This window comes from Tripterygium wilfordii, chromosome 16, assembly GCF_013401445.1.
Source record: "Tripterygium wilfordii isolate XIE 37 chromosome 16, ASM1340144v1, whole genome shotgun sequence".
Classification (NCBI taxonomy): domain Eukaryota; kingdom Viridiplantae; phylum Streptophyta; class Magnoliopsida; order Celastrales; family Celastraceae; genus Tripterygium; species Tripterygium wilfordii.
The window spans coordinates 339675-360575 of NC_052247.1; the positions used below are offsets into that span (position 1 = coordinate 339675).

The 20901-nt window shown below is 37.0% G+C and overlaps 3 protein-coding genes across 7 annotated transcripts; all 3 read right to left on the reverse strand.

Moving 5' to 3' along the window:
* Window positions 1–685: 685 nt before the first annotated feature.
* LOC119981218 (protein LSD1-like) lies at window positions 686–2725 on the reverse strand. The gene is made up of 8 exons (XM_038824276.1): window positions 2614–2725; window positions 2295–2412; window positions 1670–1787; window positions 1482–1594; window positions 1273–1360; window positions 1035–1115; window positions 863–934; window positions 686–742 (listed from the first exon to the last, which is right to left on the reverse strand). Exons 1-8 carry the CDS (start codon window positions 2723–2725, stop codon window positions 686–688), a joined length of 759 nt encoding a protein of 252 aa, XP_038680204.1.
* Window positions 2726–4696: 1971 nt separating this feature from the next.
* LOC119980571 (vacuolar protein sorting-associated protein 2 homolog 2) lies at window positions 4697–8396 on the reverse strand. Of its 3 annotated transcripts, none has more exons than XM_038823327.1 (11): window positions 8173–8396; window positions 7875–7919; window positions 7105–7139; window positions 6976–7026; window positions 6250–6354; window positions 6030–6101; window positions 5726–5797; window positions 5412–5492; window positions 5294–5329; window positions 5121–5187; window positions 4697–4794 (listed from the first exon to the last, which is right to left on the reverse strand). In XM_038823327.1, exons 1-11 carry the CDS (start codon window positions 8204–8206, stop codon window positions 4757–4759), a joined length of 636 nt encoding a protein of 211 aa, XP_038679255.1. In that variant the 5' UTR covers window positions 8207–8396; the 3' UTR covers window positions 4697–4756. The 3 variants fall into 3 exon arrangements, with proteins under 3 accessions (XP_038679255.1, XP_038679252.1, XP_038679254.1); XM_038823324.1 differs by having other exon boundaries at window positions 4712–5002; window positions 5129–5187; XM_038823326.1 differs by having other exon boundaries at window positions 4714–4996; window positions 5129–5187; window positions 8173–8395.
* A 484-nt stretch (window positions 8397–8880) lies between these two features.
* On the reverse strand, window positions 8881–20661 carry LOC119980956 (vacuolar protein sorting-associated protein 54, chloroplastic-like). 3 transcript variants are annotated; one of them, XM_038823867.1, is made up of 19 exons: window positions 19375–20659; window positions 18495–18557; window positions 18283–18362; window positions 17287–17404; window positions 16531–16605; window positions 15938–16103; window positions 15660–15748; window positions 14390–14649; window positions 13934–14105; window positions 13769–13852; window positions 13254–13672; window positions 12767–12920; window positions 12318–12399; window positions 11314–11393; window positions 11062–11223; window positions 10461–10528; window positions 9774–9854; window positions 9415–9666; window positions 8881–9267 (listed from the first exon to the last, which is right to left on the reverse strand). In XM_038823867.1, exons 1-18 carry the CDS (start codon window positions 20197–20199, stop codon window positions 9534–9536), a joined length of 3111 nt encoding a protein of 1036 aa, XP_038679795.1. In that variant the 5' UTR covers window positions 20200–20659; the 3' UTR covers window positions 8881–9267; window positions 9415–9533. The 3 variants fall into 3 exon arrangements, with proteins under 3 accessions (XP_038679795.1, XP_038679794.1, XP_038679796.1); XM_038823866.1 differs by having other exon boundaries at window positions 8881–9219; window positions 19375–20658; XM_038823868.1 differs by lacking the exons at window positions 8881–9267; window positions 9415–9666; window positions 9774–9854; window positions 10461–10528 and having other exon boundaries at window positions 11082–11223; window positions 11314–11386; window positions 19375–20661.
* Window positions 20662–20901: the final 240 nt, after the last annotated feature.

The following is a 20901-nucleotide window of genomic DNA, read 5'->3' on the forward strand; positions in this document are numbered from 1 at the left end:
TGCATATTATCAAAAAAGAAAAGAAAATAGTTAGTTGGGCAATATAGCCCATGCTGAGCCCAATAGTACACAATTGATGGCCCTGTTCTTTTTTGGCCCAGTATATTTGTTTTATCAAATCAGTTTGGACTCTTCATTGACATATACAGGCAAATTGCATGGCTTCTTTCCGTTAAGACTGGTTTTGGTAAGTCTGATTCCGGTTGACTCATTCTCACTTTGACTTTTCTTTGGCGCGTATGATACCTTTGATCTTCATGTCAATTACTGTTACTGAGTCAAAGCACTTTTTTTTGTTTCTCCGAGAACACCACCATACCCATATGAATCTAAACTGGTTCGCGCACACGAAAATTTCTCACCTAATGACGATATGATAAGTTGGATCAAAACTCCGCGCATGATCACAAGGATATTGATGCAATAAGAATCGAACTTAGAACTTCCCGAGTACATACAATTTGATTGACAATCGCAAAAGCAGCGAGAACACCATTTCCAGTTCTCATCCTCAAAATATACATTTCACTTGTGAATTTCTTTGAACCTTGTATTGTAAACTATTTGTTTGAATGAACGGCATTTACAGCTATCCCCAACAAAATGTACAAAACCAATATTTTCTTTCACCTTCCTGGTAGTTCATTGTAAGAATTTGAACTGCTATTCTCCGAATAACAGCAGATTATCTCGAATCTCGTTGTTTATTCTCTGTTGCTACGCCAACGACAACGTTGCTCACCTGTGACATTCAACATTCATTGGCTCAAGTTTTGCTAGCAAGGAACGAAATCACAGAGAGAATTTTGAGGCTCAGGGCCAACGATGCCATAACTTAAAGCGTGTAAGTTGAGTTACTTACCAATCTGCCACTCTCATCGACAGACGTGGGATTCTCAACGACGACAGTTTGGCTCTGAGATTGAGTGGTTACCTGCAGGATGCAGTAAATACAACAAAGAAAGCATAATTGGCAAGAGATCAAGTGAGTTAAATTCTGTCAAGGAGAATATCAACATAGTTCAGTATCTTACTGTTGAAGCATGGGGTATTGCATTGGAGTCAACTGCGACATTAGGTCTATTTGCCAGAAGTGGAATCCTTGCATTGCCCCTCTGCAACACATAAAAATGAAAGCGGATGGGAATAGACATCAGTGTCACTTTTACCATGAGCACAACTATTAATTAGGTAAGATGAACACGTCAAGTCAACTATTAACTTGATCCATTTACTTTCTAAAACTTATTACTTGAAAGTGCATCATCATACACAGTCTATGAAAGATGAGATTGCATCTCCATCTCCAAAATTATCATAAAAAAATGCTCCAACTAGAAGAAAAAGGAAGTAGCGGATGCTGAGAAAAATACCAATGAATAAACAACAACCACTCGATTTAAGAATCATCTTCTCCTGGACTTTGACTCATTAACATATGCAGCCGTAAATGACCAGAGAAATCTTATTAACAATCAAACAGCATAATCATCGGCTCATCCACCCCCATAAGTGACACAGAATATTTTGAGCGCATGTTCATCATCAATAAGAGAAAACCCTTAGTATTTTTGTCTAGAACTTGTTCAAAACACTGTATTTTTAAAAAGAAAGGAAGCAAGCTTCATTCGAGGATTACGTTCAATAAGAGATTATTATGTAAACTTACATCAAAAAATGTAACGTATTGACAGACTGCACATTTCACAGATGGGGCTCCATATGGATACATAAGTGTCATCCGACAGTTGCGACAATTGACGTGAGCAACCTGATTGGAAGCTTTTCCATGTAAAGATCCAAGGAACATCAGAGAATGCGTCAGTAAGGAGGCTGAGGTAGCAAAAAACCAGAAAGGAAAAAAAAGAAAAGAAAAGAAAAGAAAAACAAACGACATAGAAGAGGAAGGTAATGATGTAAAGGAATAAAGGAATAAACATCACTTGTAAAATCTTTACTAACAAACCAGGAATGTAATAACGGGAAATTAACGGATAAGGAGGCAAGAAGAGGAACGTAAATACAGAAGAGGCATGGATCCAAATCCAAAAGCCTCCAATGAAAAGCATGTAAGTTTTACTCTGAAGTTTCCGGGACACCCTATTGACAAGAGAGCGATGCAACTGGAGCTTCTATTAAAGTCTTTGAGTCTTAAATCTGGTGGCAACTACTAGCATAGCAGGATGCAAAGAATTTGATGGTGGATCCCATCCAAATTAAAAATCTAGCCACTATACCCAAAAAGGAGAAGCTGAGAAGGGAGCACCATGTTTAGGGAATTAAAATTCACATATGTTTTACCTGGTGCAAGGTTCATGGCGTGACAGTATAAGCATCTCACAATTGTATCCCCCCTAGCATACGACAGCAGTGCCCTACATACTCCACATATAATTTGAAACATTTCCATCCCTGCATGTACATTGTACAAACTTGGGCAATCATTCCTCTAGTCAAAAATATATGTTTAGAAATTAGAACTCAGCCTATTACCACATCGGACTTCCAAATTTTCTTGTTCAGCGGTTCCATTGCATGGACACAACACTAATTGCAAACATAACATCCATCCTTATTTTCAATGAAGATGAAGAAAGGGGACAAGAAACTTACCAGGAGGAGCGAAGGAAGTGACTATATTGCATCGAGTACAGATTATATTTGCTGCTCCTCTAGGATAAAGAAGAATGCTCCTACACCCGCCACACACATGCTGGCTCTGCATCGCTGCAGTGTGATAAACCCACATAAGATCACAAGAAGCAACTATAAATATAAGAAAGACAGCTGAAATCATTAAAGCATTCATCCCAAATTAACACCAAGAATGTTGCTCGAACGGATCCTCCCAAATTAAAACCTCTGCCTCAAGGTTTACTAAGTATGTGTTATCTCATTTTCTATGCCAGTAAACAATGCCTTAGCCCTTGGTTATCCATCAAATATTGCAAAAACAATCTCTAGAAAACAGAAATTACCAGCACTCGCAGTCGTAAAATGAAAATTTTGGTGGTATAATCAGAACTCTTAATAAAAATCGATACTTTCGACGATAATTCTCCATCACAAAAAAAAAATCTTTAGAATTAGAAAAGGAAATACAATCAAATCCAAGGAAATTTTAAGACAAAATACAGATAAATCGATGAAATAAAAATACTTTTAGGATGTTCACCTTATTCCTCCTCAAGAACACCAAATTAAACGCTCAAGAAGCAATCAGACACCAAGAAAAGTCCAGCAAAAAAGAAGAAGAAGAAGATAAAAAGGCAAATAACAAAAAACAACAATCAAAACCAACAGTTATCGTCAAGACGCGATCGTAACAGCAATCATGCAAGTTGAACAAAAACTACCAATGAAAATAACACAAAAACAATTACCTGGAATGCGAAAAAGAATCCAACCGATTACAAGCGTATTGAAGAGGGGTGGTGTTGTTATTCCAATTTTTTTCCAAAAAAATGGAACAATTTCTGGTGAATTCGAGAGATTTTACGCCAAAAAAAAAGGATGATATGGAGATTGAAGGAGAGCACGTTAGATTTTTACGCGGATTTACAATTCTTTTTGGGCTCAAGATTGAAGCTTTGAGCATGGAAACAAGGAAAGAAGGTTGCTTTAGATTATACAGAGTAACACACAGAATGTGTCGAACAAGAACGATGATAACCGGTTTAGCTGTAATATTTGTATTATGCAAGGGTAAAATAGACATAACAGTTCAGAAATATGTAGGCCTTTCGCAAAGCAAAGGCCCAAGAGGGTTTTTTTCCTTCCCATTTTTTGTTAAAAAGACAAATATACCCATTTTCCCGCCATACTTCTCCAGTTCAAGAAAACAAAGCAAAGAGATGTCACTTACTATTGTACCAGGCAAACAAGCATAGAACTGAAAGGGTATTTCAAGTGGGAGATTTAGTCTACTTGAAGCTTGTTCCTTATCAATCACCATCACTGAATGCACATTCATATAACAAGCTACACCCTAAGTTCTATTGCCCATATGAGATTCTGTCAAGAGTAGGTTCTGTGGCATATAAATTGAAGCTACCAGAGAAGTCCAAGGTTCATCCTGTTTTTCATGTAAGCTGTTTGAAGAGACACATTGGACCCGCCATCCAACCTAATACTGAGCTACCTCAAGTGAATGATCTGGGTCTGGTTCAACAGGTTCCCTTGGCAGTATCGGAGAGGAGAATTTACAAGAAAGGGGAAGTTGCTGGAACCCGATTGCTGATTCAATGGGATGGCCATAACAAGGAAGAAGCTACTTGGGAAGACTATCATGATTTTGTTGCCAAGTTTCCCACATTCACTCTGTGATATATGGCTGGATTTAACATTTTTTGAAGTTTGCAAATTGAACTTCAGTCAGCTGCAACTGGGAAGTGAAGTTTTTTGTTGCCTTTTGTGCTTATAGGGCAGTACCTTGAGAACAAGGTTTATTCTGGGAGGGAAGTAATTGGTAGGATTTACCATCTTTGAGCTGGTAATTGTGTAATTAGAAGTTAAACTACTGTTAAATAGTCTGTTAAAATCCTCATTCCGTTGAGCTGCTGTTAATCTGTTTGAGTAAGGACAGGTGTCTGTTTTAGATTGGTCATCTTCATTTCTATATATAGAGACCAAAGTCGGTGTAAAGAGGTGGTAAGGTCAAGGTTGAAGGGTGTTATCAATGAAAACAAAGCAAAGATTTGCAAAGATGAAATCTACCATAGTTATCATATTTCTGGTGGTCATCACTTTTTTCCATTCAACTAAAGAGGTAGAATAAAAGAAAACAAATTATCATTTTATCCGGGACATACATACATACATACATATATATATATATATGTCTAATAATATTTCACGATTATGATCCAATTTGTATTGAAATTTACAGAAGTGTAATACTCTTCTAGGTCCAACTGCTACGTGCTTTCCAGATCATATACGGCGTAGAGAGGCCAACCTCTTCTCAAGGTCCTCAACATCCGGAGGAGCTTCAGAGCTGTGACTAAAAAGAGTGCAAAAAGATCATGAGTACCTAGCAAACAATCCGCCAATATAAAATAAAAACACTTCCAGCAGTATCGATTAAAAATTTTTCAGGTCATCACTTGAGAGGAATGTGACCACATACCTTGCAACGACATTCGGGGCATTCCTTGTCGCAATCCGACCTTTTGGAGCTGAAGACAACTGTTGAAAAGGAGGATCATGCATACAATTACTTAAACATTGTTTATGATAAGAAAGTAACATATGAGGAAATATTTTTTATATGATTGATTTAATTGAAACAAACCTGGGATGCAATATCAACACCGATTTCATCAAGCACCTGCAGGGAACCATGTAAGTTAGTAATAAACTAAGGAAGCCTTGAAAAGAAAGCAACACGAGTTGTATGAAAGAGCTGGCACCTGGTTAGTTAGCTCCTCTGTTTCTTCTTCAGCCTCATCTTTGTCCAAGGTTTCGTCAATGGCTTCCGACATCATCTCAATCTGAAAACAATGTTTCACATTATACCCCAAAGTAAAACAAGGGGAGGTATTTAGACAACTATAACATAGGATGATAGGAAGAATCCTAAAGGATCTTAAATCACTCAGCAGGGCAAGGAAATATCATGTAGCAACTTCTCATCCTAGTATTGTGAGAACCACTTCAGGCAAATGGGGCAATTGTATGCCTTGTTGTCTCTATGCTAATTATGCTGGAATAGAATAAGTATTACCGTCATGTCCATTTGAGCTGACTGCTTCTGGAATTCTTTGATCACTTTAGCCTGTTTTGCAGGAGCCATTTGCTGGAAAAGAAGGATAGAAGATGTAAGGCTATTGATTACTTCAATTTTAAAGACATGTATACAAACTAGCCTTCTGAGAGAGAATCTGAATGCATTAAGGATAAAGGAAAAAGAAGGTAAAACAACTTCCGTGCACAGGGCTCCCGCAGTGGGCGGGGTCGGAGACAAGCAGGATGTACACGTAATAGCACCACAACATCATCTTTAAGACATCACTATCGAAAAAGTATACCTTGTTCATTGCTACCATAGCTTTAGTTGCACCTTTCATCCCTGTGGATATTGAAGTACTAGCGTACAATGCCTGAAGACAAAATAAAAACGACACCACTGTTTTAATGAACTAAGTATAATCTTTTTATTTTTATCCTGATATACAATAGAGACATTGATGCTAAACTCTGAAAAAAAAAAAAGAATTAAGCACAAGTTTCTTTCTAGTAGAAGGTGACCTGTGTATGAGTTGCTACCCCTCTGATTTGGGCACGACTCCCCTGCAAATTAGTAATCTGTTGCCGTAATCGAACAAGCTGACGAGCAAGGATTCTGGTAGCAGCCTAGATACTTGAAAACAATGAATAAGTCAAATGATAGCAGAAGATAGTTGATATGCACAGGCAAACCATAGACCAAGATAAGCAACTACTATTTTAGGGTTTGAAAGGTGTGATTTAACTTCTGTACCTAGAGAGGATTCCTTACATAAGTTGGAATACCTAGGATCTTAGATACAAATACACCAAGACCAAGATAAGCAACTACAATTTTTAGGGTTTGAAAGGTGTGATTTAACTTCTGTACCTAGAGAGGATTCCTTACTTAAGTTGGTATAACTATGATCTTAGACACAAATACACCAAGAGTAGAGAAGAATGACAAAGTCAAACTAAATACAAGATAAAGAAACAACAATGAATTTGTTCTTCACAAGAAACGGAAGGAAATTTAAAAAAGAAAAGTTACATGCACTATCCCGAAACAATACATGAATGTGCTCCTTCAAACTTCGTCTGTGGGATAAAGCAAAATTACCTCATTGTGCACCATCGTCCACGAATAAAATTGGGCCGACAATAAAAAAAAAATGACAGGTCAAAATACTTAAGTGGTTAGGCCTAGATTTGGTATTATCTACCCGCTTATAGCAAAAATAAATACGGATAACAACAGTCACTTGCCTCATTTCCTGTTTTAGCTGTTTTCTTGATCTCAGCCACCAACTTCTTCTCCTGAAATTGCATGCAGAGAGATTTTGTGAAAGGACACAAAAAAAATTTAAAAAAGACATGAAGGCAATAGAAACAAACCTCCAATTGAAGCGACGAGATCTCACGCTCAATGCCTGACAGATAAAGAAGTTCATAATGAATGTCTGTAGTAAAAACTTAGTACAATAGCAGAAAGGGCAGAGTTTCTGTGAATAGAATATCTCCTTCCCCTCACGAATATCCCAGCAAGCACTCTTGCTGCTAATAATATTTTAGACGTAAATTTGGTATGGATTGGTCCCTCTTCAAAAAGTTCTTTTTCTTGGACTGAATTGTCTCAAAAAAAAATCAACCATGAAATACCCTAATACGTGTATTGACCAAAACTTAATCAAAACAAACCACCAAACAAGTGCGGTGCCTACTACCATATATGTCCAAGGAAGATGACCAAAAATAATCCCAACTTTCCCAGTTGGCATATTCAAATCTCTAAAAAAGATCAATTACTGTTTCCTTGCTCGTTAATTGCCCACAACATCAAAGAGAACATGTGTATGCCATTTTCATTGGTTATCAATCAGCCAGTTCAGTATCCCCAATAACTGCTTTTCTTTAGGCTAAATAAGTTGAATTGAGTATGAGATGCGCAAATTGAAACTACTCAAATAGCATAAAAAGGTGAATCAGTCTATTGCGTATGTTACATTACAGTGAATTGAAACTACTCAAATCAGCAATTTCTCAGAAACTCAACATTAACCTTCACATACATGGGCATAGTATTTAACATCCAGAAACACAAAGTCACCAATTAATTACAAGCAGTCTGAAGGGGCAAAAAATAAACTTTATATGAAAATACATACCTCTGGTGGCAACAGCCACTTCTCTCTTGCTTGTCCGCAATGCATCTGGAAAACGGAAAAATGTACAATTGTTTCAATCTTCCTCAATTCAGATTACATTGAACGGGGAAAGCAGGAAATTAAGATGCACTAAATTTCAAAACAACAAGGGGAAAAAAAAAAAGCCGAACGAGAACATAAACACTGATTAACTCAAAACCTCAATTCTCTTACAAAGTGATCCAGTCTTTAAGAAGGAAAAAAACACAACCTTTTGGAGAACAAAGAAGCGAAGTGTTGTTGACGGAGAAAATAGTACCTTTAGGAGAAGTTTTCTTCTTGAAAATGTTCATGGTGATAGCTCGAGCCCGAATTCCCTCTCTCCCTATTTCCTCTACAAAAACCCTAATTCACACTGCAGTAGATCTTCTCTCACTTTGCTGAGTGTGATGGAGTGTTGTGAGAGAGAGAGAGAGACGATATTCAGCTCCCTTTTTCTTTCCCACAGGGGAGGCGCATCGAGGAGCGTGAGAGTTTTGTGCGGTTTCCACGTGGTCGTCTAAATTTAATGGATATCCAACGGTAGCCACTCTACTAGCCGTTATAGTATATGTTTACCATACTACCCTCAATTAAAAAAAAAAAAACTTTTCTTCCTCCTTTGTTTTTTTTTTTGAATTCTTTTTTTCTCATATGCAGATAGCACCGACTTACAGTCCACCATTCCAATATGGTCCAACTAATAAGTACAAGGAAATTTAGAAGTAAGCACATGAACTAATCAAAAATACTCTCAACTCTTCTTTAGTGGGGAGACAACCAACCGAACAATCCACCGAACTTTACCTTAATAATAAATGCACATATCATATGTAATACCGTAAACTACATGGAGAGTCTTGAACCAAAATCCAATGCGAAAATAACAATAAATCGAATCAGAGTGAGTGAACGCTAAATCGCATCAAGTGAGTATTAAAACCAACGACCTCCTAGATACATGCATGCGCTAAGAAGTTCAAACAACTGACTTAACCATTAGAAGCAATGGTTTTTTTTTCAAATTACTCTCAAGTCTCTTAGCACAATTAGTTGGAATGAAAAAAAAAGATAAAAGAAACTGGTGATCTCATTAATGGCAAATTACAATTATGTGGGCAATATAATTGACAATCATAAAAACTGGATAAAACAAACTAGAGAGAGAGCCAGGCTATTTTCTTGTTTACTATTTCAAACAACAGAGAATTGTATACACTCTGTAATCACAACAAAATTTCTGCTTCAACAAGGGCTTCAATGCCGCAACAATGAATTCGATACTCGTTATCTTCCTATCCATTATCCACCTTAACAATCAAACCACCTGGAAAATTCGCATTTCGTTAGCAAGCCACAGACGATCATCCGACATCTGAGAGTTTTGAGGATGAAAAATAAAATTCACGGATATGAGAAATGATGCCTCTAAATTGGAATATGAAAGATCGAAGGAGAAATAGCTTCAAGTGTTAAATAAACATAGAGCTTCCAGAACGATAACTATGCCTTACTTCAATACCTCAATGATATTATAGAACGAAAGTGTGCAGGCTGAGACTGGATCTGACATCTCCAACAGTTCCATTAAAATCAGGTTATATTCTTCAAGAAAGAAACCATTAACTCTATCAACCAGCTTCAGCCTTCAGCTCCAAAAATTTTAACAAAAAAATCATCAAGTTGCCCCCAGTTAGGGGTACCGGAGTTACTTAAATTATCCGAGGGTAATGATCGAATGCATCCAAGGATGTGTTTAATATCCCGATGCAGCCTGACATACATAGAAACAAGAAGAAAAAGTCATTTGAGTTCTAAAATGACTTCTCAAAACCATTATTAACAAGGGATTCTACGAATAAAGTAATATAAACTAAGTACCTATCCTTCGCTTGCGGAGTATTGAACTCGAATCGTGAGAATGCTTCTGAAATTTGTGAATGGAATATTATAACGACTTGCCTGCAAAAGCACAAAAAAGAAGGTCCTCATGTGCATCTCCCCTAAACATCATTAGGCCAGCAATTTGATCATTGAGTTGAATGGGAGAGAAGCACTCTCATCATATGGTTGGTACACATAGTTAATAAATGTTCATTCGTAGGCCGTAGCCACAATGCCATATACAATTAAATTTCCAGTTAACATCACCCATAAGGCCATAACAAATGATACCACAATGAAATGTTACATGCTATCCATTAAAGCCATATACAATTAAATTTCCGGTTAACATCACCATAAGGCCATAATAAATGATACCACAATGAAATGTTACATAGTATCCATTAAAGCTACTAAACCCTGCTATTCACAGAAGGCAAGGGTCTCAAGACCCCTCACCCCAAAAAACCTTTCGGGAATTAAAGTTGGGGGTGGGGGTGGAAAGGCAAACGGCATTGACTTTACCACTATTTATAACTTATGCTCCAATTCCTGATGCACATCCATATGATGTTATTCTTCGTTTTTAACAATTTATACTCTAGTACAATATAAACTAAATGTTAGAAGTCACAGAAATTGCAGTCATAAGAAAATTTATTTGTCCAACTAGGAATACCTCACCTGAAAATAGCTTGAACATCCGACTCAAGTAAATTTCGTGATAGGATACGTTGAAGATAGCCAACTTCCTACAGCAAAATTTAACAAAATCAGGCATTGCTGATTGTCAAAAAAAAAATCTTCAAAAGGAACGCAAAAGCAATTTCATTAAGGGGCTCTAAGAGAGTGAAACACGATAAGGAAGGTAAGAAAAATATACCATTTAATCTAGTCCTGTTCAAACTACAAGTCCTTTGTAAGGGAATGACAAGACCCTTAGTCTTAGAGTAGCGAAAGGAAATAAATGAGAATGACACTTTGTTTTTATTAAAAGTTTTCAATGTCAGAGAGAGTTTATGCCCACAATGCAGAGGTTAATTGAGACATTTTCAACAGGAGTTCCGTTTCATTCCAAGAGATGAAACAAACACTAAGCCAGACTTAGTGGTTTGTCATTTAAGTAACTATGTGTCACGGAAAATATTAAGTTGTTACTTTGCTTGGACAAATAATGCATCATTCTTCATCATGCACTTTTTCAATCGTTCTTACTTTTGTTGCTGATTCACCAAAAAACAACATGAAAGAATGAAGGGCACAAAGTTTAACGAATTTGTCTTACTTTTGTTAGAGCTCGAGCAAACTCACTGGGCTGGGAGTCAGCATCTTCAGGTCTGTTCCAGTTCTCAACAATCTGAGGCAGCCCACGTGCATGAAACAGCAATCTTTCTCTCATTATTTGAACAAGCTTTGTATGTATTTCATCACGGTGAACCTTGTAATCCTAAATTTTTTAATAACAGGGAAGGGCATAAATAAGCGAATTGAATAGAAAAGTTCATCACAGGATACAACTTTTAGGAGGGTCACATACCTGTGCTACTCTATCAATCTCGGATAGTAATAATGCCCTTCTCATCTCAGGTACTTTAAGAAAAAGAACTCGCCTGATTTCTTAAGCCAAAGACAAAGCACCATGTCACATTCAAGTTATTAATTATTTCTATTATTATCATTATTATTATTTAATCACGTGATCCAAAAAAATTGTTTTAAATATACAAGTAAGGCAACTGCTTAGATTCAGTTCAGCCTACAAGGTAATAACACCAAGCTCATGACTCGTGCCAAAACTTCCTTATTAAACAAGTCAAACTTGAGTCATATGCACACGAACAAGCTCAAGTAAGTATTCAAATATTACTTTTTGTAGAAACACTTTTTTTAATGCAAAAGAAGTTTATTGAAGGCTACCAAAAGAGGCAAACAAGGGGTAAGACTGACTAGATCAACCTTTCCCAAACCTCAAAGGCTAATGAGAGCCTCTTCGACAACGAGCCTAACATCTTTTATTGCGCCAGTACCCTTCCATGGGAAGAAGTTGGGTATGTTTTACATCTATCAATAGACACGGCTTCTTTATGCCAGATTCCACCAAGTATACAAAAGCAACCTATCCATACATGTCCTCCAATTATATCTTAGAAATCAGGTCAATAACTATGGGCTCCAATGTACAAGATGTTGTTGTACATTAGTATTACACAGAAGAAATCAATTATAGACACTAATATAATTAGATCTGCTCTTCATAGACAAACTTGGAATTTGCAATCATATCCTTAACCTTAAAGAATATAAGATATCCACATGATAATGACAACAAAAGGAATGAAATCACATTACCATAAAGACAAGGAGCATTATAAAAAAAAAAGGTCCTTCACGTTTCTTTGGATAGCAGAAAATGCTCAGGACTTCTAGTGAAAATGGAAAGTATTCATGAAAAACAATATGTAATGCCAGCACCTCGTGATTAGGATAGTAGCAATAATTTTATGAAGGGCAGCATATTAGTATTAGATTATCACCACCTACCAGGAATAATGGCATATGTAAAACTGATTACTTGACTAGCAAGGGCCAGGTGTTTAGCAGTAATGGACTTCAAACCAGACACCTGCAACACCGCATATACGAACCAAGAGCCAGAATGACTAACTTGCCCAATAATATTCGAGAGAAAGTATTGAAAATACATAAATTGTAAACAAAAACCAGATAATTGGGGGGGGGGGGACTTTGTAGTGGAAGACCAGTTAAGAAATAAGCATACAAGTAAACAAATAAAAAAATAATACACGCCAAGAGAGAGAGAATCCAAAAATCAACTCCAGAATTTACTGGGCAAAATATTCGTCAAAATGTGAGTATGCATGGACAAAAATAGTCTCTCTACGCAATCAATGGCACAATTTTCAGTTTCTGAATCCTTGTTGTGTCAATGTGTAAGGAAATGCCTATATAGACAAGAACAATACTAATACCTGCATGGCACCAGCACCAAGAACAAGTTGGCAAGTCCTTGTGTTGAAGAATTTTAAAGTCTCCACAACACGATGAACAATTTCAGAAGACAACGTTGGCAGAAAATTATTCATATCAATGTACTCCGCCAACATCTTCAGCAATATTAAGCCACTGGAAGAAAAAAGAAAATATTGTTTCAAGCATCGCTTTCTAGCAACAATTTTCCGCAACGACTAAAAAAAAGAAAGAAAAAAAACAGTAAAAACAATGAAAAGATATAAAAATGAATCATAAATGAGATGAAGGTGAATATTATACAGATATAACTGACTGCGCAACATACAAAATAGGAATTAGTGAAGTAAAGTCAGTGCAGTTATAAGAAAGGAAAATGTATCAACAATACATGGCATATGGCTTCAAAAGATAATACAGGTGCACTGACAAAAACAGAGGGAAGGAGTAAAATAAGATACAAAAATATTGTTAAACGAGATAACTGACCAGTTTACCATGTGATAATTAACTCCTCCATAGAAAAGGGTTTGCGCACCAGATTTTCCACGCTCCTTTAAGTTATTATTCGTATTTTGAGCCAAGGATGTCACAGCATCAACTTTATTTCTTCCGTTTGTCACACCCACAGGAGAGGATTTCACAACTGCATTATCTTCCATGGACATTTCAGAACCAGTTCTTTCCTTTTGATGTTGGGTATTCAGTGGCTCAGTATCTGCAATGAGTGAACCATCATTTCTTATGGGTACACTGCCGCTTGCTGTCAAATTAGCTTCAGTATCATCTAGGTTCCCAGAAATTAGCTCTTCAGAACAAAATAGTGAATTAATCATAGCCTGAAATTCATCAGGCACGTCTACTTCAGCCCATGTTTCTTGGTCCAGCACTGCCCTAATTTTTGTCATCTACATGGTAGAAATGCCAACAAGGAAATGAGTGTTTTGAAGGAATGCAAAGGTCCCATAGAAACTTCGAAAAAGGAACAAGGACAAAAAGCTAACCCGTGATTCATGTTGGAAATCAACAAAAGCTTTGGCCTGTGACTGCAGTGTGCCTCGAATGCTATATCCCAATCTTCCACCTATCTGTTTATATTGGTATAAAATAGTCATAATCACAAACGGTACTGGAACTTGGAATGGTAAGATAAGAAGATGGATGAGTACCTTCTCTGTAGCAGTTATAAACTCTTGGGTGATATTAAATATGCTTAAGAAGTCCTGCAATCTCAACTTAGGATGGAGAATAGCACGGACCCCAAGGAGCTTCGCCCATCTTCCATGAGCTGCGTCACATGCCGCAAACACAGCTTCTGTGTTCTCTCGCAAAACATCAGCTCTGTAAAGGAATATTAAATGACATTCAATAACATTCTAGAAAATAGAGAAACAAACTGGAGTTGTGAACCAAACTCAAGATAACAAGTAATGCTGCTCCAAGAATAAATTCCACGTCTCTCATAGGAGCAATTACAAACAATTCCCCTGAATTCCAATAAATCTAAGCACTATAAACAAACTGCATTCTACACAGCTGATCCAGTTACCCAAGAGATGAATATTGTACGTAAAAGCTCAAGCAAAGGGAACTACATACAAACTGCCAAAAATACTGGAATCCACCTGAAGTTTCTAGACATATTTGATGGATTTGCTACATCATTTGTTTTCCCCTGCAGTGAAGGAACCTTGCTAGCATTTCGCTGAGTGGAATGTTGGAGAACTGACAATGGTGAACCAACACCATCTTGTGATGTTTCTGCAGCAGCAGCAGCACCAAGTGCAATAGCAGCAGTGACAGAGTCAGCAGCATAATGATCATCAAGGTTGCACATAATCCACTCAATGGATCTTTTCACTTCAGCAGCACGCACTAAATGTGCCTGCATTCACTAAAAGACATAAATTATATTAAATCATATTAGGTCATGTTTCTCGCAGGGCAAGAAGTTCATACAAGCAAAAAATAAGATCATGTTTATATTCATGAAGAAGTCAGAATACAGGAGTCCAGAAGCAAAGCAAGGTGAAGAGTTTCAAAATTCAAATATCTTTTTGTCGCCAGGCTCCCATCCCACTGATATGCTAGTTAATAAGGAAATCTGATGCAATCTGTGTTGTAAAGTTACTTGGATATAATCTTGTCAAGAGACATACCACAGTAACATGGCATGTCTTACCGATGTTTGAAAATAAAAGGATGTTAGAGGATTTTCTTTTTTTAAAAGAATCTCCATAAGGATCAACTTGTCAAAAACATATGAGTTGGAGTAACAATCTCGTGAAGAATCTCCTGCAACCTATTTGCCAACAGCGTCCTCACATTAAAGACTTTAATATTGATGGTGTTAAAATACAATATTGATAATATTGATTCGATATATTGCATAGTACTAAGGGAGCCCTTAGTAGCCCTTATATAGGGGAATAGAGGCAAAGTCAAACCTAGAGATAAGGAAATTTAGATATAAAGGAAACATAATGAGAACCTAAATCAACATAAACTAGGAAACTAAATCGTCATAATATATTCTAACAGATAGTTCCACTCTTAATCAAAATCAACATAATGAATTTCCATTCATGGAATTTAAAAATCCTCCAAATTCATGACAGTTGATAAAAACCTAGAGAATGTTGTGCCATATGATTTCTCAATGAGATCAGCCGAATTCCATTCTGCATTCATGATTGTCAAGTGAAAGATATGAAGTGAAAAAGTCAGTCCATGGTTTTCAAGTGTTCTCATTTTCATGTTAAGAAAATTGGTATCTCTAATTATAGATCACTATTCTACGTAAGACATGGATTATGTTCATGCATGTATGGACTAAGTTTAAGTAAAACCTTCAAAACACAAGGATCTGTAAGACATTAGTCAAGTATACATTACCTCTACAATCTTGAAAATAGCACCCAAAAGTTGAACAAAGCTTTCAGATGACAGGCTCCTCAACTTGCTCGCAAGGGATGAGCCTCCACCTGAGTCACCATGTAAGTTTCAAAAGATTGGAAGAAACGTAGCAAAAGAATAAAATGTTACACAGTACAAAAGAGGTACAACAGAAAATTTGATAGATTGACAGTTAAATAATTAACAGATATTGAATATTGAGATGCATATGAGAGAAGTATTGAGATGCATATGAGAGAACATAAGAGACTTCTTACCATCTGCAGAATCCCCTGTTCGTTCTCCGGGAATAAAATCTGACTCCAGGCCCAGTGATCGAGCAATGAGAATAGGAAGCAACTCTGCAACTGCATTCTTTATAGCACTTTTCATATCAGCAGTAAGTGTATCTTGATATATCCTCAACACAGATGGGAGCTTAGCCTGAAAGCAACCATAATGGGAAATTTACCTACATTGCATACTGATTCAAAGAATGGATGAACTTAAACCAACAGTTACCGCTTGTCTTCCTTATATCCCTAACCGCATCAAAGATAACTTTAACATGTGAACTTCTTTAGAAGAATCTACACAAGAGAGGGAGAGAGATAGAACTACCACATGTAATCTCATTTAGTTTCTACCTCTTCAAAAGGTTTATTTCTTTTTTTCCAAGCCAACCAAAGGATTTTCAAAGTATGGCATTTACAATTTCCTCTCCTTTCACTACTTGACCAGTAAAATTTCAAGTTTTAATCTTGTCGTCAACCCAGCCAGCAAATTAGATAGTCTACTCTATACAACAAAATATATGAATTTTCTTTTCTTTTTTTGTAGAAAAACATATAAAACCACAATAATCACTTACTGTTCTAAGAAGGCCAATGATGAGTGGGAGAAGACGGTCTCGGAAAGTAGAGGTCTCTTCCTCATCCAGCTCAAACTGATAACATGAAGACAAAAGCAATCAGGCACGCGGTGCATTCAAAAATACTATTGAGTATCTTATATGTGCTTGACACAACAACTCTTGGAGATAAAAGATCTACATTTTCAACCTTGAGAAGATATAAAGGCCCTCAGTGAAACAATCATCTTTTGAGTTAATCATTACTTGCGACTTGTGAGTTAACCTGATTTCCCACATCTATGGAAATTCCAATACTATTTTCCAACGGATATCTGAAAAAAATTCGCATTCCACTTAATTTTTAAAATTTAAAATAATTTAAGGATGTTCGCTTGAAGCTCCGGAGGTTCAAGATCTTCTAGTCAGTGAGAATGCTCCAACATGAAGGCTTGTGTAGCACCATGGTTGATGACATATCTTTTAGCAAAAGCATTCAGCAATGCATAATGTAAAACACAATTCTGAAGCCTCCAAAAAAATAATGGCTATGCCCTGAAATTCCCTTCAAATAATATATAATACTACATAAGCACCCTTAAATTGTTTCTCTTCTTGGAAAGTTACATCCGTTTCAAGAAAAGCCACTATAGCATATGAAGGGCAAGTTAGTATGTATGATTCCAAAAAGGTTTTAACTTGATCACATACGCTAGCATTACTACGGGAAAACCCCAGATTTAAAGGCCTAAAGCTTACAAATGTGATTACCATTACCTCGTCATCTTTGCCATTCATGGGAATGATAGCCCTAGCTTTCGTTTTTGATAAAATAACCACATCTGTATCCCCGACTTCATGTATTGAAGTGCGCATAAATTCTACTGAAAGGATACTACAAGAAAATTTAATATGTCATGATGAAATCATAGAACAGTAAAATGAAATTCTTTTACAATGAAAAGAAAAACCAGTACTGTTGTTGATAAAATAGATGCAACCGACTATTAACAGATTCACAATCACTTCAAAGCAATTTAAGAAATAGCAAAGCATAGCTTCTACTAGCTCTAATATAGTCATATAATTATTGCTGCAGACTGCATTCCACTAAAACAATTGCAATTCTATCATATCTTCTAACAAGCCAACTGTTTCATCTTATTTCCACCCAACAAATAAAACCTCAACAAATTACACCTGAAAGAAGCAGTTGCAATCACAGAGCCCACTTGCTCAAAGATATTTTAAGTGACAAATATCTAATGATATAGACAAAAAAAATAGAGTTGGGAATCATATTCAAAATCTCCAGGCTAATAACTTTCTAACTTAGAAACTTTAAAATTTATCCTTCAACCAATTTTTGGTTACCATAAATATCCAAAGTATCTTCTATTTTCAAGTGAAGGTAAATGTGTCTCAAAGGCCACGAAGCAACATGCAAGTCTACTCCACCTTGCAAACTCACATATAGACCACTTGTGGACTGCATGATTTTCCAGAGCATTACTGCTTCCTTTTTTTTTCCTCTAAGAAACAACCAGAGTATTCCTGGTTGTTAAAGCTTCCTTTTTCAGTTTTCACTAATTCTGTAAAGAAGAAGGATGGTCATCATCTATAATTTTATGAAGGATTTTGCCAAATCCTTTTTGAAAAAGAATAGGTCATGAAAAACACCACATGGTAGGTGGCCTAACAGGATTTCCATGGAAAACAAAGAATAACAAAGATTTCACCTAAAAAAACATCATTTTATGGCAAAAAAAAAACCTGTTTATAGAATCGATAGAAGCTGCAACGTGATGTCGAAGGTGGCGAAAACAATGCAGCCCACTGAGCTCATCTCCATCCTATGAACAAGAAGTTTAACCCGATGTCATCGGTTTACACTAAAATAAGGCAACCTTATATTTTAAGGATTTAAAAAAATTAAAAAAGAAGAAGAATCGTGCAGGTCTTTTCATCAGTGGATAAGAACATACCAATAGATTTTGCAAAGCATCAGTTACATCCAGAGCTCCAGCACAATCTGCAGATGCGACAAGCTGTATGACAAAACAATACATCAGCTTCAGTTTCAAGCCATAAACAAACTTTTAACCGTACGTGATTGGATAACAGATAAAAGTTACAAAAAACTGGCCTCAAAACTTTAATATATTCTCTGCATAATAATTATTCTTCTTTTAGCTATGGTCGAAGTATTTTCAATTACATCCAATTGTTGTAAATCTCTGATGCTACTAATAATATAATGCAGGTCATGAATGAGACAAATCTGAAGCAAACCAAGGCCACAGAAAACCAGTGTATCTAAAACAACTTGAGCACGCTGCTAGCAATCAAGAGTAGGAAGAAATGAACCCAGTCATCAAGAAGGTTCTATCACTAAATTTCTAGACTTAGCTCTGCTTTGTGAAATATGGGCACCCTAGACATATATTTACAACACCATCATCAGTTAATTGCTGATATCCTCAAATCCAAATAAATGACCGTCCTTTCCTTTAAAATTTGGGTTCTGCAATCTATCCAATTGAACAATGATGTTCCTCGCTAAGCATAATCTCAGAAAAATAACAAGTACTGCCACTAATTACTGTCGGGGAAAGGGAAAAGGAAAAACAGCATAACTAAAGATCTAAAGATGCGAAACTTCACTTTCCTACCACTATCTATTAGCCAAGCGTTTAAAAACCATGCTTATTGCTTTAAATCTCCTATGAGGCTCTTCAGGTCTTATCAAAGGATTTTAAACCAGTAGTTACCAAACCATCTCAGACTTGTTTTAAGCCTTCCTAACATCCAAGCGCATACTATAAGAATTCTCATTGAATGTACAAAGAAGACAAAGATTTATACCAATTTTAGAGCCGAGACTGCCTGGTTAACATATAAAATAAGCCTTAATTTTTGCTGCAGAGCCAACAAATTACTCCTTGTCTCGTTCAGTTCCTGAATTTGCCTTGCTGAGTCCACTATATCCTTATCCAGAAGGCTTATGGTCTTTTTCAACTCCTGAATTCGATTACACCCTTCCACAATCTTCACATTCAAGTCCTGCAGCTGTCCCTGTGCCTCGAAGAAGTAATTTGACCGAAGAGAAATCTCTTTCACCAAGTAGAGCTCCACCACATCAAGATAATGCGAGAGCTTCTCCTGCAGCCCCAGGTTGTCCGATACGTTGGAGAAGGGGCAGGCCGCTCGAAAGGTGCCACCATCTTCCAATGCAAAATCTTCCTTGAAGTAGAGAGCTGGCACCTCGCGCAGGCATGCTACAAGCGCTTCACCCTGGCCACCAATGCCATCCAAATCAAGACCCTCCTTGCTCGAATGGTTGCGGATGTCTTCGAAGCGGCTGTATTGCTCTGAAACGGAGGACAAATATTGATTAAAATCTGATCTGGAGACGTTGGAAGCTGCCTTGGTGGATACTAGTGGAGAGAATTCAGGAACAGCAACAGACGAAGAGGAGGAAGACCACCAGCCAACCCAAGCGTCAGAGACATAGATACCGGACTTGCCACTGTGAGGATTATTAAGGATGGAGGAAAGACTCTGGCCTCCCGCATCGGAGATTGATTTTGCCAAGGATGAAGAACTGGTACGTTCAATTCCGCTCTTGATATTGCCAAGAGAGTCCGTGGACGACCTTCCCGATTGAGATGGGGAAGGTTGTAGATCCATGCTCAGAATCGACGAACCATCACTTGTCAGAATTCAATAGAACCAGTTACGTTAGCTTCCGGATTGAATTGAAGATGTAAATAAATCCCGCATATTAAGGGATCAAGAAAGCGAAGAACCCTTTTTGTTTGAATTTCTGAAAACACAGATCTAAAAGAAGAAGAACAGACGGATCGTTTGAGGTATGGTATCTGCAGTATCTGCAGTATCTGCAGGAATTGAGTCTTCTTCGTCCTTTCTAATCCAAACTAAGTTTGTCTGGATCTCCAAATTGGAGGCTGTCTGATTCATGAAAAACAGCTATGGTGAGAGAAAGAAGACCGGAGTGAGAGCCAGAGTCAGAGAGGTGGAGAAGAAGAACGATGGAGCGTGACGGTCCAACAATGCTTGGAGAGCCGGACCGGGCACGGCTGTCTGATACTCTGATTGGGCCGTAAAGAGAGAGCGGGCTTGCTGTTTCGGCCTAAAATGCCTATGCACTTTTAAAAATTATAATTTTATTAGACATTAATGCTCTAAAGCTTCTATATCTTTTTTTTTCAGAGGGTTAGGTATTCCTAACGAATTCAATCATAATTAGATATAACATGTAATTAGATAACATAATAACAAAATTCAATGTAATTAGATAACGTAATACCTTTATGATCGGTTATGGAAGAAATTGTTAAGGATAGATAGAGTTTTCGTTTTTTTTATTGA

Excerpts from the sequence above, each read along its gene's own strand:
- LOC119981218 (XM_038824276.1), bottom strand. The coding sequence starts at position 2,725 with ATGCAGAGCCAGCATGTGTGTGGCGGGTGTAGGAGCATTCTTCTTTAT. Across the intron at positions 1,595-1,669 it reads AATACGTTACATTTTTTGAT|TGTTTTGAACAAGTTCTAGA; the intron begins GTAAGTTTACAT and ends TTAAAAATACAG. Across the intron at positions 935-1,034 it reads CAATACCCCATGCTTCAACA|GTAACCACTCAATCTCAGAG; the intron begins GTAAGATACTGA and ends TGCATCCTGCAG.
- LOC119980571 (XM_038823324.1), bottom strand. The coding sequence starts at position 8,206 with ATGAACATTTTCAAGAAGAAAACTTCTCCTAAAG. Across the intron at positions 5,798-6,029 it reads CTATGGTAGCAATGAACAAG|CAAATGGCTCCTGCAAAACA; the intron begins GTATACTTTTTC and ends CTTCTTTTCCAG. Across the intron at positions 5,188-5,293 it reads GTGTTGATATTGCATCCCAG|TTGTCTTCAGCTCCAAAAGG; the intron begins GTTTGTTTCAAT and ends CCTTTTCAACAG.
- LOC119980956 (XM_038823867.1), bottom strand. The coding sequence starts at position 20,199 with ATGGATCTACAACCTTCCCCATCTCAATCGGGAAGGTCGTCCACGGAC. Across the intron at positions 18,558-19,374 it reads CAGTCTCGGCTCTAAAATTG|CTTGTCGCATCTGCAGATTG; the intron begins GTATAAATCTTT and ends TTTGTCATACAG. Across the intron at positions 9,855-10,460 it reads GATGTTCAAGCTATTTTCAG|GCAAGTCGTTATAATATTCC; the intron begins GTGAGGTATTCC and ends GTGCTTTTGCAG.